Source organism: Ostrea edulis, chromosome 2, assembly GCF_947568905.1.
Source record: "Ostrea edulis chromosome 2, xbOstEdul1.1, whole genome shotgun sequence".
NCBI classification, from domain to species: domain Eukaryota; kingdom Metazoa; phylum Mollusca; class Bivalvia; order Ostreida; family Ostreidae; genus Ostrea; species Ostrea edulis.
The window spans coordinates 74,985,072-75,000,595 of record NC_079165.1 but is presented as its reverse complement, the minus strand read 5'-3'; the positions used below and the strand labels follow the sequence as shown (position 1 = coordinate 75,000,595).

Genomic DNA, 15,524 nt, shown 5'->3' with positions numbered 1-15,524 from the left:
TCCATTTCGCTTTCACTTTGATACGAATGTTCGTGCCCGCCGCTTCTATTAATTCAGTATTTACAATACTTATTAAAAAGATAATTATACCTTTAGTGACTTTTAACTTCTAGTTTTCTAAACAAATTGTCCATTTATCATGCATCTCGATACATGCATGTCTGACAAATTTTTGTTCTCCTCGTTTGCCATTAGGCCCACTGATGCTCAGGCGCGTGACGTAGACCAAAATTGTATACTTTAAGATACGGCATGAAGACAGCTCTGACTATACAATCATGAACAAAATACTTTCTTGTTGTAAAGAATGGACTATCGTACTTTAGATATGTAATTAGAATCCTAGACAAAACTCCATGTACTTTATTAGACCGGTCTTCAATAAGTCTTACTGTGAAATATTAATGCTGCCTTTACTATACCGTGCATTAATAATGTTCACATAAAGTGACAATGTATAATAGACTCTTATTCGACCAGGTGGAGAGATTTGTCGGTATTGCATCTCATAAAAGCCAAAACATAAATGATTTTGAAGTTAAAATAACAAAATAGAGCCAATCTACAAAATGCCGAAACATAGAATATGTCCCAATTCCCAAACTTACCTTTTTCTCCGATTTGTCAGGTCAGTCTTTTCTCAACGAAACTTTCGCAAATTCTCCGTCAGCTTGATAAACTGGAACTATACTTTAACGTGTTATGAGCACCACGCTGTTGTCCTGGCAGTGTGATTCCCAATTAACGCGTTTCAGTTTTATAAGAAAATATTCCTTTGTGGTATTTGCTGATGACGTTTACATCCTGGCAATCCTTATGAATAACGATTGACTCATCAAACCACCTGAAAAATCGAGATTTCGTTACTATCGCGATTGTTCTTGTGTTAATTAAATGTATATATCTTTCTCTTTCCCATTTAAAATTAACATTCAGTGATAGACAACATTAAATGCTTTATGTATAAAAATTCAAAGAAAACGCCATACTCTGGCGTTAAGTTGACGCGTACGTTTCTGCAGACTCGTAGTCTGCATTCCATAAACGAATATTTTCCAAATCCTGAGTACTGGCTCAGGTTTTTCAAAGGAAATATTTTTCATTTTTTATGTTAAACATTAAAAATATAACTCATTTGATGTTGACAACCAAAATTTGGACCGCGCCTGAATGCAAGGATAAGAGCAATATTTTAGCTTTGATTATGTGTTATGTAAACAAAGACTCGAGTCTTTTTATGTAAACAAACAAACCAGTGAAACGTTAATTTTGTAATTTAAAGTATCTTCATTTTGTTCTTTCACAAATTTTAACTTTTAAATGACACATTTTACCTAAAGTATACTTGAGATGTGAAATATGTAATAAACTTGGATCAATATACATTCATTTTGAAAACTTCGTAAACAATAACACACCTTAATCTTTCTTTTCAAAACAAATAATAAACTCTCTATAATGAGCTTCTGTCATAATGAATAACCTTATTTTTTTTTATGAAACCTTCTCAACACATTAGACTACATCTCCTTGGTGTTGAAAGCGAATCCCCCGTTCTTTTTAGCGGCAAAGAGATAAAGTTTTCTGAAAAAAGGTGAAGATACGAACAGTGATCAATCTAATACATTTTTAACTCCTATAAGCAATACAAAATAGGCGGAGACATGGTTTGAACTCATAGTTCATGTACTAGATTATAAGATATGTTTGTCACACGGCGCCCGTTATTGCATTTGTTGAATCATCATTCATAAAAAGAGCATTTAAGTAACAGAATTAACAGATTTGCTGGATTGTGTCGATACTCTGGCCGGAGAGGCATTTATTTCCCGAAACTGTTTGGTTAAATTTAACAACGACACTGTTGATATCTTCATTAGACAAGGTAGTTTTAATGAATGGCTAGTGGTAGACACTTGAGAGTTGTCATTGACGAGTTTTAGTTGTTTCTCTTACAGACGCATGGATGACCTGGAATTCTGTTTGACCAATGCCATTTTATGAATAGAAAGATTATTATTCCATACACATTCACTATTACTGAGGTTAGCTAAATTATATATTAAAATATATTAGCGAGGTTAAACCGGATGTTGTTTGTGGAAAATCAGCTTGCGCATGCACAAGTGTTCATGAATGTTTTCACCGGAGGCAATCGTAACATCGCTCGGCCTTTCCCGTCAAGTCCATGAGTTTTTCTTTTCGACTTGAAGGGAAAGACCAAGCGATATTCCGGTTGTACCTGGAGTTTGATGACGCGACCTTTATTTATAGATTTGAACCTAACAAAGCAGTGCTGACCGTATGCACGTAGGGAAAAGTCAGATTGTACGAGCACAGATATAAGGTTATCGAATCAGCCATCATTATTATAGTACTCATATATACTATCATTCAGTTTTTAAAAAAAACTTATCGTGTTTATTATTATTTTTATATGTTTTTGAAATTTTAAACAGTCCGCAATGTTTCATGTAAAAGAATTTTATAAAGAGTTCTTTATGGTTTGTGAAAAATAGTGTTCTTTAAAAACAATGAATTTTGTTATGGGGTCTAATATATTTACTTGTACACTGTAAGTAGTGACACGACAACTAAATTCATTCCATCAAGGCTAAAACTAAAGGAAACACATCTTTCATGTAATATATTGTTGTTCATATCTTAAAATGGACACCTTTTGTGAAGTTAAATTGAACATTTGAAATGATAATAAAATGTGACAACATTCACGCCTGTGAGCATCAATATTTTGTCGGTTTGATATTATTGGGTCAATGTATTTTGTTGCCAGATTTATATCTGTTAAGTCATAGTCTAGACCAGATTTTGTCCCCTGAAGAATTTCAACTTTAAATACAAAATGACTCTTAATTCTGAGGTTAAAGCTACAGGTATTTTATATCGATCTATTTGTCCTACACATCAGTGCAGCTCTAACAATAACACTTATCATGAAATATTTTCAGGTTGAAATATTTAAAAACTCTTGTTTTAATACACATTTCATTTCAACCAATATCAAGTTTCTGTTGTAAACATTTCTTTTTCTTTCAAGGACAGCGATTTATAATATACATGTATATAAGAAGGTTGTTTTGTAAATAAATTGTCCAAGAATTTGTAAATAAATTGTCCAAGAACAACCCAGTGGTAACGCAATGAATAAACCTGTTAATTAACCATTCCTTTAAACTTTCAATCTGAAGGTTGAAGCAGGCAATATATTATCACTTCTATTCCAAGTGATAATTTGCGCTGCCAAATATGTTATGTACATGTAAAAACAAAACGATGAGAACACAGGTGTGCTGTTGATCAGGGATTGGATACACGTCTGCCCAATGCAATGTAGATAATTTAAGTAAAACCTGCATGATCAGTACGACACGTACAGCATGGTGTTTTATTCAGGAGGAATTTCACTGACTCTCTAACTATAACAATTTAGGAAAGATGGAGGTCTTAAGCGATGTACATTATGTTTGTCTACATGTGTTTTCAGAGCCTAATATTAGTTCCTTTAATCAACCAAACTTTGCGCAAAGCATATCAATGTACATCATGATGGTATTCAAGTTTGTAAGAAACAGTTTTGTCCTTGCCAACGGGAAATGAATATATACCTATACATATAACATAATTCATGTATAATGATGCATCGTCAACTTCCCATATTTATGTAGCAATATTCCATTATCACCTGCATATGGTGTTTATATATCTCAACTGCTTCGATATGCGGGGGCTTGTTCTGGGTATGGTCGATTTTTAAATCTAGGTAAGCTACTGACAAACAAGTTCATGGTACAGGGATTTCAACAGTCTCGATTGAAGTCAGCATTTCGCAAGTTCTATGGTCGTTGTGACGATCTAGTTCGTCAGTGCAACCTCGCATTGGGTCAGGTGCTGTATGACGTGTTTCATACCGATTGTTAAGCCGTTCTTGGCACACTGATTTTGACTGCGGATGACTCCGTTTACCTGATCAGGATGTGGGGCTCACGGCGGGTGTGACCGGTCAACAGGGGATGCTTACTCCTCCTAGGCACCTGGGCATCTATTCACAAAACATCTTACGGTCAGTCGTAGACGTAAGATTGGCGTAAGTTTTTATAATACGATTTTGGTTATTCACAAAAAATCTTACGTTTGAAGTTACGTCGAAAAACGTCGTACGTCTACGAGCAGTCTGGGGTTATCGTAAGTCTATAATTGCTATGGTAACGCATCAAAAATGGCAGCAGCAATGCACATTATATTGCAAAGGAGGAACGAACAAAGAAAGCCACCCCGCCCAAGGGTATTCCGCGATCGGTGCAATCCATTAGATGGCCTCACGGATGTGGAATTTATCGCGCGTTACAGGCTGCCTAAGGAAAGCATTATAGATTTGCTTGAAATGGTGAGAAATGACATCAGACGACCCACTTCTAGAAGTAACGCCATTCCTGAAATCACACAGGTAGCAGTACGATCTCAATACAATCTATCGTAAAATGCAGACTACTTTCACTTTTCTATATCACCTTGACTACAACAGCATTTGAACACCAAGCCCGATGTCAGTCGGGTGGGTGTTATCATTTCGCATGACATGTTTACATGTATCTGTTTCTATTGTAACTATTCTATATTCTAAAATAAACTCGATAATTGGTCCAACAAATCTAATTAATCGTTAAATGTATATAACACATACATATAATAGGCCTGTACATTGTATAAGTACCGGGCTATGATATCCCATATATTTTTTTAAAGTGATATCCATTTTAGTATAAAGGAGTAAGGCGCAAGATGTACAAACAAAATAAATTCACATAGATTTCATTAAGACCCCCCCCCCCCCTAAAAAGGGGTAAGTGTGATGTATACTGAACCAAGTCGATTATAAATTATGTATTAACAATACTCTATATGTTGGCCTATATATCTTCACAATACCAAATCAATTTATTTACTGATTCACCAACCATTTTGGCATACAATCACGTTACACCATATGAGATATATAATGATATATATATATATATATATATATATATATATATATATATATATATATATATATATATATATAACATGTACCTGTGATATTAGACTGTATGTGTGTAATTTAGAATTGCATTTTATATAAATTAAATGCATAATCATAACACTTTACGTTTAGGGTGCACAATTCAAAACATTCAAGTAAAAATTCACATAACCGTCTAGCATGAATTACATTGACGAGGTAGCATAGTACTTTACAATGGTTTTCCTTTGATATATCATCACCTGAATTGTAGATGTTCAAAGGGCAATATTTCTCTCTTATACATGTATCTTTATACTTGAAGCAGTCATATAAAAAATAGAAAGCAACATATTGCCCCCCCCCCCCCCAAATCGACAAATTCAAGGGATTTTTTAACACCCATAACCACTTTAAGTTAGATGTTCATCCTACATCGATCTATTGATCTCACCCTTAACACAGAATGATATATTCATGCAAAGGCGGATCCAGGAAGAATTTTTGAAAGGGGGGGGGGGTGTATGAGGCTAAAGGTAACTTCCAATAGGCGAGGGTGTAGGGGCCGTGTAGGCTGTAAATGGTGCAAAATCCTGCATTCTGAGCATTTCCTGGCACTTCTTTTTCACATTTAAGTTGTCTGCTTCTTAAACAAAACTTGTATGTTGCTTTTACTGTTTAAGAATTCTTAAGTAATACTTGTATCTGATGAAAATATCGTAAATTTATATCGTATTGTTTCGTCTTATTTATCGTAGAATTAAATGATATACTGGTGTTGATAAATTTGAATGATGCTATTACATACAAATATCCACCTTTCTTATCATTTTTGACTCAAAGTCTCGTTAAATTTAAATAACTTAAATTTTTTGGTTCGCAAAAAGGAGGGTGCGGACCTCCTGCCCCCCTCCCCCCTCCTGGATCCTCCCTTGAGTCATGTCATTACATACATTTTGTATCATATGATTACCGTTGCACCGCCTATTCGTCAGAAAATTTTACTTATAAAAGGTTAAGATAATGCAAATGAGGGTGGACCCCCCCCTTCCTTTTTGAGAAACGAAATTAATGCAACCCCCCCCCCCCCCCCACTTTTCAAATATTCCTGGATCCGTCCCAGCGTTGTTCAAGGCTTAACAGTATAAAATGAAAGAGAATATAATTTTTGTGTATTATAGATATCTTGCTGAAGTGTAAATCAATTAATATTGCATTGTAGATGCTGATATTTCTCAGATATCTGGCTACAGGTGATTTTCAGTCTGAATGTGCAGACCTACATGGGGTGTCCCAACCGACTGTTTCCAGGATAATTTCCACTGTTGTTTCTGCACTGGACGCACGTCTAAAGAACATAATATTTCCATCAACGAATGAAGACATCATTTGCATGAAAACCAAATTCTTCAGTCTTGCCAAGTTCCCTGGCGTAATTGGAGCTTTAGATGGTACTTTGATACCAATCCTGGCGCCTAAGGAGGATGAATATGCATTTGTATGTCGAAAGGGATATCATGCATTGAATGTGCAGGGCGTTGTGGACACGAGTCTTAGGTGCGAGAAGACATTTCATGTGCATATTTTTTTTTTATTATACTCCTACTCATGTAGAATTATATACTGTATATATATACATGTATATACATTGGATGATAAGAATATTTTATCTATATGCTATAGTTATATGCTATAGTTTATTCACCAATCAAGGGCCCTCGGGGGGCATGTACATGTTAACAGGCAATTAAATATAACAATGAAAATAAATAACAATCATTTAGAAGTACTACCGGTAATACTGACAGAGTTCACACTTCTGCACTGCACATATCTATAATTATATATGAAATACTGATTACAGACAAGATTTAAATTAACAAAATGATAAATAAAATAACCCAACTGCTATATGATTTTCATACCTTCATAAAATTGTAATTACAGATTCACGAATTTGGTGTGTAAATGGCCCGGCTCGGTGCATGCCAGCTTTATATTTAATGAATGTAAACTTCATGATGTTTTGCGAGAGGGAAACATTGGTTGGCTGGTTGGAGATTCCGGTTATCCCCTGAAGAAGTTTTTGATGACTCCAAAGCTGAATCCTAAGACAGAAGCAGAAGAAAGATACAATAGAGCACACGCTCAGACCAGGGTTGTGGATGAACGAGCGTTTGGTGTCCTGAAATCTCGTTTCAGGTGTGTGTGTGTGTGTGTGTGTGTGTGTGTCTGTGTGTGTGTCTGTGTGTGTTTCATTGAACCTTTTAAGCTGTATAGTGTTATATATTGTAGGGAGGGGGGTAAGGAAATGTGGATGCCTGTCTATAAAATTATGTGATTTGCTATCGTCCAACTTTTTTCAGGTGTTTGCACAAGACTGGAGGATGCTTACCATTCAGCCCTGAAAAATGTGTAAGGGTCATTAGCGTTGCTGTTAAGCTGCATAACTTGTGCATTAGCAGGAAAATCCCATATACAGCACCCGAGTGCATCAGTACAACAGAGCATGAAGAAGAGAACATCGTGGTACAGGACATCCAAGCAGATCGTGGTGGGTCGCTTCAACGTCAAAGACTTATTCAACTATTTGCATAATGGAGAGGTATGATTTATATGTTATTTCATCTGTGCTATATTATCACGATAAACAAGTTGACATAACAATACATTAATCAATATTTAATAAAATATTTATGGTTACTGAAAAACATATTTTGTTTAACATCATAAATATTTCAAATGAAATTTGGAAAATTGGAAGTGGAAGATGTATGAGGTGTATATTAAAGCTTAAATATACCTCTCTCTCTCTCTCTCTCTCTCTCTCTCTCTCTCTCTCTTAAAGAACAAAATTGTTACTTAAACACAAAAAAACAACAACATAACTTCACTATGAATTAGAACAATGTATATTCAATTCAGTTTGAATGACTGCTAGTGTGATAATCTGTCATGAATGTTGAAATAATTTAAGGTAGTTCCCCCTCTTAGGGCTTATCAAAATTAATGGTTCAAATTGATCACTGCCAGGTTGGTCATCTGCAGGGTTTGCTATAGGAACAAGCAATAAGATGTACCTTAATATCAACGATACTAATCATACTGATAATTGATTCTATAGTCATGAAATGAAAGTTATGCGAATTCATATGAATGTTAACTGATTTATTTCTCAGTGATATAGAATCATTGTTTATATATTTATCATTCTTGTATTCATAATTCATAGATTGCATGCAATTGAAGTACTAAACTTCAGTTAACAATACTGCATCGTGGATTCATTGGCTTGATGATAAATTATGAAAAGTTGTTCAGTCTTCAGGTGTATTGTATATTTAGCAAATGCTATGAACATACCAGGCTGCTCTGCAGCACTATCAACTGGACATATAGCCCCCTCACTCTCCTTTACATGTTCAATCTCTGTAAAACAAACATAAATGCAAACTATGATGCATCTCATTCAAGAGTACTAATATTATCATAAGAACATTAGGTAGCTGGCTTAGAGAGGTTCAAGTTGAAAATAAATGAGTGTCATTTGTGGAAATGAAATATTTCCATCTTTAATATTGACATGAAAACCATCAAAGATATAAGAATTGACATTGATGCCAGCTGTATAATTGTACATTTAATACATCACATCTATGTACAATAAATATTTACCTGACACGAGACTGTCACACCCACCAGGAATTCCACACAACACACTCTTAGACATTATTCCAACTATCTAAAATAAAATATTACAAAAGTTCATAAATATATTTTTAATTCTTTTGTTGTTGTTTTGTTTAAGAAATGAGGAGCAATTAATTTAAAAACAGTCTTCATTTCATTGCCAAAAGGTAGCATATTATATATAATTATGGGTATCTAAAATTCATTTTTTTTAAATTTAATTTGAAATAACGATACAAAATACCAGACCTTTCTTTCCCACTCTTTAATATCAGTTGGAGGTGGGCCTCCACCAGTCTGACGCTGGATTTTCAGTCTATCCACCTCTTTCTTCTTTGTAGAGGACTGCACATCCTGCCATTTCTTCTTCACCTCCTTTAAGGTACGGCCACTCCCCCCTACGGCATTGATGCTATTTAAATGAAACACCAATTTTAAAAAATTTAAACTTTTGTTAAGCACTTGGAAAAAATCTTCAAAATCAAAAACTTATTAGTCTATATTGCAATTTGTTCTGCATTTGGAAAATATCATTGCTTCTTAATTAGCCTTGCAATATTGATGTAGGTAATAATTTATGATGAAGTAATAAAAACATAAAATGACAGTTTAAATGAGATTAAAATTTCCATAAAATCCTTCCAATTAATTAGTGTAGTGTAATTTTCTCATAATAGCATGTGATATGTTAATTTAAAATTATACATTCTAATTCCTCATTAGTTTGAAAAAGCTTACATAAAGGATTAGGGATATTTCATTAAATTAATGTAACACACAACTGATTAAAATATATGTGTGTTTCTTCAAATCATAAATCAATGTAGAATAATTTTTTTTTAAAAAAAACATTGTCCCACCCCAAAGCACTTGTCCCATCTTTGCATGGTTAAAAATCTTCATCATACACTTTACATCTGGCCCCAAGACCATAAAATTATTAAAAGGATATATCAAATACTTGTAATAAATTTGAACTTAGTCATAGGTCAATATTGCCCGATAATGAAGTCTGCATTTTTAGTTTTGATCCACCCATATGCTGATTAACAGTGCGGACGTAAAAGAGAGCACCGACTAATTAATGACGTTTCAAATCGAATAATAACGAAAACGTACACAATGTTGTTTACACAAGCCGGGTCATCTTATTTAAACAGAACTTAAAATTCAAAAATACTTCATTAACAATATTGAAGTATATCTAAATGTATTTGTCGAATGTTGTGATTAGACTTTATCTACATGTAGTACGTGATTTTTTAAGAATTGCTTTATTGTAAAGACGCAAGACATGACCAGATGACAACGTACATTAGCCTAGATAAATTTATAAATGATCCATGTTACTCATTCAATTACTCTCCCATCTTATATGTATAAAAACATAGTTGTTGCAAAATGTTGAATACCTAAACATTGTACACTTGTTTTTGTAAGAAAACTTGTTACAAGAACTTCGATCTTGGCCATTGTGCGTACGTGCTTGTGATGCGTGCCCATGTAGCAGCCTTATATGCAGCTGAAAGGGAGGTCGAAAATTTCCCTTTCAGTACATCTTTATTCTCCTCCACTTGATCGACAAGTATGGCGATCTCCGCCTCCGACCAATTCTTCTTCCTGCTTGTGATTTCCATTTCGTCTGCTTCAGCTTCTACTGCGCATGAGCAGTTGTCAGTAACCAAGGCCGATAAAAACTTACGATCGTTTTAGTCTTACGACAATGTTTTGATCTTATGATAGCGTTCGTGAATAGCTCGTAAGTTTAATCGTACGTGTATCGTAAGTTTTAAGTCGTATTCGTAAACGTAAGATTTTTTGTGAATAGATGCCCTGATCCCACCTCTGGTGTGTCCAGGGGTCCGTGTTTGCCCAACTATCTATTTTGTATTGCTTGTAGGAGTTATGAGATTGATCACTGTTCGTTATCTTCACCTTGCATGCAGAACTTCAATGAAATAAATTTCAATAATATGATGGGCTATCTCCCCTCGGAGAGCAGCAGATCAAAACACCTAATTTGAGATAGAATGACAGATGTGACATCATTTTCCAAAGGGGGATAATTGAAATTGATTTTTCCAATTTTGTAACATTCTAAAAAAAGATTTTTGTGCGAATGCTTTAAAATCTTTAATCTTGGTAGCGACTCACTGTTAAAGACGAAAAACTCTTCCCAACGTAGAAATCTTAAAACGAAAAGTTTTAAGTTCATCTATCATTTAGTGGGTTAAATTTTATCAGTTTCAGTCCCACCATTCAATATTAATACAAACAAGATGTATTTGTGACACACACACTATATATATATAGGTAAAAAAATAAAAATGAAACATGAAGACGTTTAGTAAAGCTTTAGCGCTTTCATTTAAAATCTTCAGAAGCTTTACATTTAGTAGCATAGCGACGTAACATAGTAACGTCGCTATGTTACTAAATGTAAAGCTTCTGAAGATTTGAAATGAAAGCGCTAAAGCTTTACTAAACGTCTTCGTGTTTCATTTTTATTTTTTACCTATACTTTTACCGATCATTGCGAAAAGTAACTATTATCTATCTATCTATCTATCTATCTATCTATATATATATATATATATTATTTAAAAAATATGAAAAGAAAACACAGAAATCCTCCGTAAAGCTTTAGCGTTTTCATTACATCTTCAGAAGCTTTACAAAAATGTATACGTAGCAGTATCATAGTAACAGTGATTATGACGTCAAAGTAAGCGGAACGTTAAATGTCTATATTGTGACGTCATGGATAATGTACAACAATGATCTGGAAAAAGTACGGGAAAATCATAGGCAATTATAAAAGACTATTAAGTTTTGGCTTTAGAATACCAATGAAATGTTTTTCTTTTTCCCGTCTCTGAATAGCACTGGCACATCCGAGTTTATAAAATGGGAAAATGTTAAATCGTTTTTTACCACACGTTTCCAGGTGTGCACTTAACTGGATTTGTCTGTATTCAGGTGTACTGATGTGCTGCTTATGTACACGTACACGGGCACGGAGAGTGTTGCCAGTTTCACCAATGTAATACTCCTTGCATCCAGGACATGTGATGGCGTATATGACATCCTTTGTATCGCATGACATGTTAGCATTAACTTTAAATTCTCGTCCGTTAAAATTATAACTGGTCCCTTCTGTAATGTAGTCACATGTACCGCATCGAGGGTCCGTACACTTTGACACTGTATAAGTACGGTCATCTAATTGGGAGGAACAAAGTATTCTCTTAAGATTTTTGGGCTGGTGTTTACTGCTAATAAAACGACAGTTCTTGTATATGCCTTTTGTTTGTTCATCTTCCCTAAGTAGCTTGTTTAATTCATAAACAATTGAATTGATGTTTTGATTTCTCGGATTATAAGTGTGTACAAATGGTATTATTTCTCCGTCATTAGCACATCGTGTGTTTGAAAGTAGCTGTATCCTATCGCACTCCTTATATTATATATATATAGCACTATAATCCATCAACACTCAATATCCAAAATGTCGGATCTAATAGTAGATACGAGGTCAAATAAAACAAGAGGCCCATGGGCCTAGAATCGCTCTTCTGATACATTGTAGAACAGGCAAAAATTCTTACTAACCAAGATTCATCAATTAACAAAGTTTGATGATGTTAAGTCAAATAGTACCTGAAAATTTAAATGTAACTGTCCAAAAGTAGGTCACGGTGACCTACTTTTGGTCGACTCACTGAAGACTCAAGACCCATCAACTGACAAAGTTTGATGATTGGAAGTCAAAATAGTATCTGGAATATTCAAATATAGCCGTCAAAATCCAAAATAGGTCACGGTGACCTACTTTTTTATCAACACACTCTGAAGACTCAACATGCATCAACTGACAAATTTTGATAATTGGAAGTCAAATAGTATCTGAAATATTAAAATATAGCCATCAAATTCCTAAAGTAGGTCATGGTGACCTACTTTTTGGTCAACAAACTATAAAGAATCAAGATGCATCAACTGACAAAGTTTGCTGATTGGAAGTCAAAATAGTATCTTGAATATTCACATAAAGCCGTCAAAATCCAAAATAGGTCACGGTGACCTACTTTTAAGTCAACACACTCTGAAGACTCAACATGCATCAACTGACAAAGTTTGATAATTGCAAGTCAAATAGTATCTGAAATATTAAAATATAGCCATCAAATTCCAAAAGTAGGTCATCGTGACCTACTTTTTGGTCAACAAACTATGAAGACTCAAGATGCATCAACTGACAAAGTTTGATGATCCTAGCTTTCATAATGTCCAAAATATGCACCTAAAATTGAAAATGTGAAATTTGAATGTCTGCAAAATTCGAAAAGTGGGTCACTGTAACTTTTTTTATAAATATGTTTTGAGGCCTCTAGACGCATCAACTTACAAGGTTTGATGATTCTAAACTTCTCGGTATCTGAAATAACAACCTAAAATGTATTCATAAATGATTAGCCAAAAAAATTCAGAAGTAGGTCATGGTGACATACTATTCACATGACGCACTTCAAGGTCCCATGATCCATCAACTGACAACTTTTGATGATCATAGGCTCAATAGTGTCCAAGATGTGCATAAAAATCCATTAAATAATAATTACCTGCGAAATTCAAAAAGTAGGTCACCATGACTTACTTTTGAGACAACATGATATTAGGTCCTAAGATGCATGAACTGACAAAATTTGATGATGCAAGTCTTTATACTAAGCAAAATATCAAGTTTTAACAAAACAAAATTTACCGTCAACTTTGAAGTGACCTTGAGACCACACCCTTTGCCCCAGGATGATGCCTTGAACAATTTTTTATCTACAACCTATCCTTATCCTTATGCATAAATTTGGTGATAATTTGCCCATTGGTTATTGAGAAGAAGATTTTTTAGCAACCACTACTTTTGCTTGCATTTTCCTAATTATCTCCCCTTATAAAAGGGTCACAACCCTAGTTTTAGTACAAATTAAAGCCCTTGGGCCAAGGATACCCTGTGACAAATTTGACAAAAATTGGCCAAGGGTTTCTTGAGATATACCCTTTTTTACAAAAAGTTGACGCATACAGCACACCAGACATGGCCATATGATTAGCTCTTTGAGCCTTCGGCTCAGAAGAGCTAAAAAGGATATAAAAGCACTAAAAATGACCAATGACACGAATAACAGTGAATTGTCAAATTTTCGGGACAACCCTTCCTCAGGACGATAGAATATTTACATAGAAAAGAAAACTAAATAGAAAAGGAAACTAAAATTACAACTAAACTAGAAAAGCTGATACATGTAACAACAAACGTTTTTTTTTTTTTTGGTTTTTTTTTTTTTTTTGTTATCAGCTTTTGTACTTTAGCTGTAGTTTTAGTTTCCTTTGCAATTTTCCAATAAACTAACACTTCCATGTCGATATGTATATATCAAGCGATGGCTTAGGGTCAATCAGATACATTTTGTCTGAGTGTAGATTCTTTGTATCCCCTTGGTGTCGGTCTTACTGGAAGTCCGTTTTAACTGACATCGCTATTGTTGGCACTCAGAGGCGGGCGGGGAGCAAGGAATCCGAAATAATATTTATTCTACTACATGGCTACTTAAAAAATGATGAGCAGATTACCCCTGTTACCGAGCACTGGCCCCGTTTCATCACATCGTTTCATCTACCAAGCCCCTATCTTTCCTTCTCACGAAAATATTAACAGTTGTGAAGGAAAAACTTCAAACTTACTGTGCGACTACATATGCCAGAAGTGGTGTTAATCAAATCTGGATTCTAAAAAATTCTAAAGAACTTTAAGTAAACTTGAAATCGCAGAATCTTTCCCAAATCAATAACATTAAAACCTACGACTTTTCAACACTATACACGACCATTCCTCACGATAAATTAAAGACTAGACTTTTTGACATCATAGACAGTTGCTTCTTCAACAAAAACGGAAAACGGAAATATTTATATCTAGTGATCAGTCATTCAAAAACTTACTTTGTTAAACACCACTCTGATTCCCCGCACAAGTACTCTGAAGTTGAAATAAAATATATGCTAAAGTTCCTCATAGACAATATCTTCGTGGTCTTTGGTGATCAAGTCTTCCAACAGTCTGTTGGAATTCCCATGGGCACGAATTGTGCTCCTTTGTTAGCTGACCTATTTCTATATTCATATGAAGCAGAATTTATTCAAAAACTTCTACGCGAGAAGAAAAAATCTCTCGCTGTGGCCTTCAATTCGACATTTAGATATATCGATGACGTTTTGTCTATTAACAATAATAGCTTTCATTCATATGTCGATTTGATAAATCCCTGTGAGCTCGAAATAAAGGACACCACAGAGTCGTTTACTTCTGCTTCATACTTAGATATTTTATTGAAAGTAGACATTAACGGCAAACTGACAACTCAACTGTATGACAAACGGGATGATTTCAGTTTCTCCATCGTCAACTTCCCATATTTATGTAGCAATATTCCATTATCACCTGCATATGGTGTTTATATATCTCAACTGATTCGATATGCAAGAGCTTGTTCTGCGTATAGTCAGTTTTTAAATCGAGGTAAGCTATTGACAAACAAGTTTATGGTACAGGGGTTGCAACAGTCTCGATTGAGGTCAGCATTTCGCAAATTCTATGGTCGTTATAACGATCTAGTTCGTCAATACACCCTCGCATTGGGTCAAATGCTGTCTGACGTGTTTCATACCGATTGTTAAGCCGTTCTTGGCACACTGATTTTGACTGCGGATAACTCCGTTTACCTGATCTGGATATAGGGCTCACGGCGGGTGTGAC

General features: G+C 34.7%; 2 protein-coding genes across 2 annotated transcripts; one reads left to right on the top strand and one right to left on the bottom strand.

Moving 5' to 3' along the window:
* The first annotated feature begins 4,237 nt into the window (after positions 1-4,237).
* On the top strand, positions 4,238-7,618 carry LOC125680060 (putative nuclease HARBI1). The gene is made up of 4 exons (XM_048919502.1): positions 4,238-4,465; positions 6,243-6,577; positions 6,968-7,222; positions 7,387-7,618. The coding sequence occupies exons 1-4, from the start codon at positions 4,238-4,240 to the stop codon at positions 7,616-7,618; spliced, it is 1,050 nt and encodes a 349-aa protein (XP_048775459.1).
* A 21-nt stretch (positions 7,619-7,639) lies between these two features.
* On the bottom strand, positions 7,640-10,347 carry LOC125680059 (uncharacterized). The gene is made up of 5 exons (XM_056153464.1): positions 10,197-10,347; positions 8,960-9,198; positions 8,696-8,762; positions 8,384-8,449; positions 7,640-7,653 (listed from the first exon to the last, which is right to left on the bottom strand). Exons 1-5 carry the CDS (start codon positions 10,345-10,347, stop codon positions 7,640-7,642), a joined length of 537 nt encoding a protein of 178 aa, XP_056009439.1.
* Between the last annotated feature and the right edge of the window lie 5,177 nt (positions 10,348-15,524).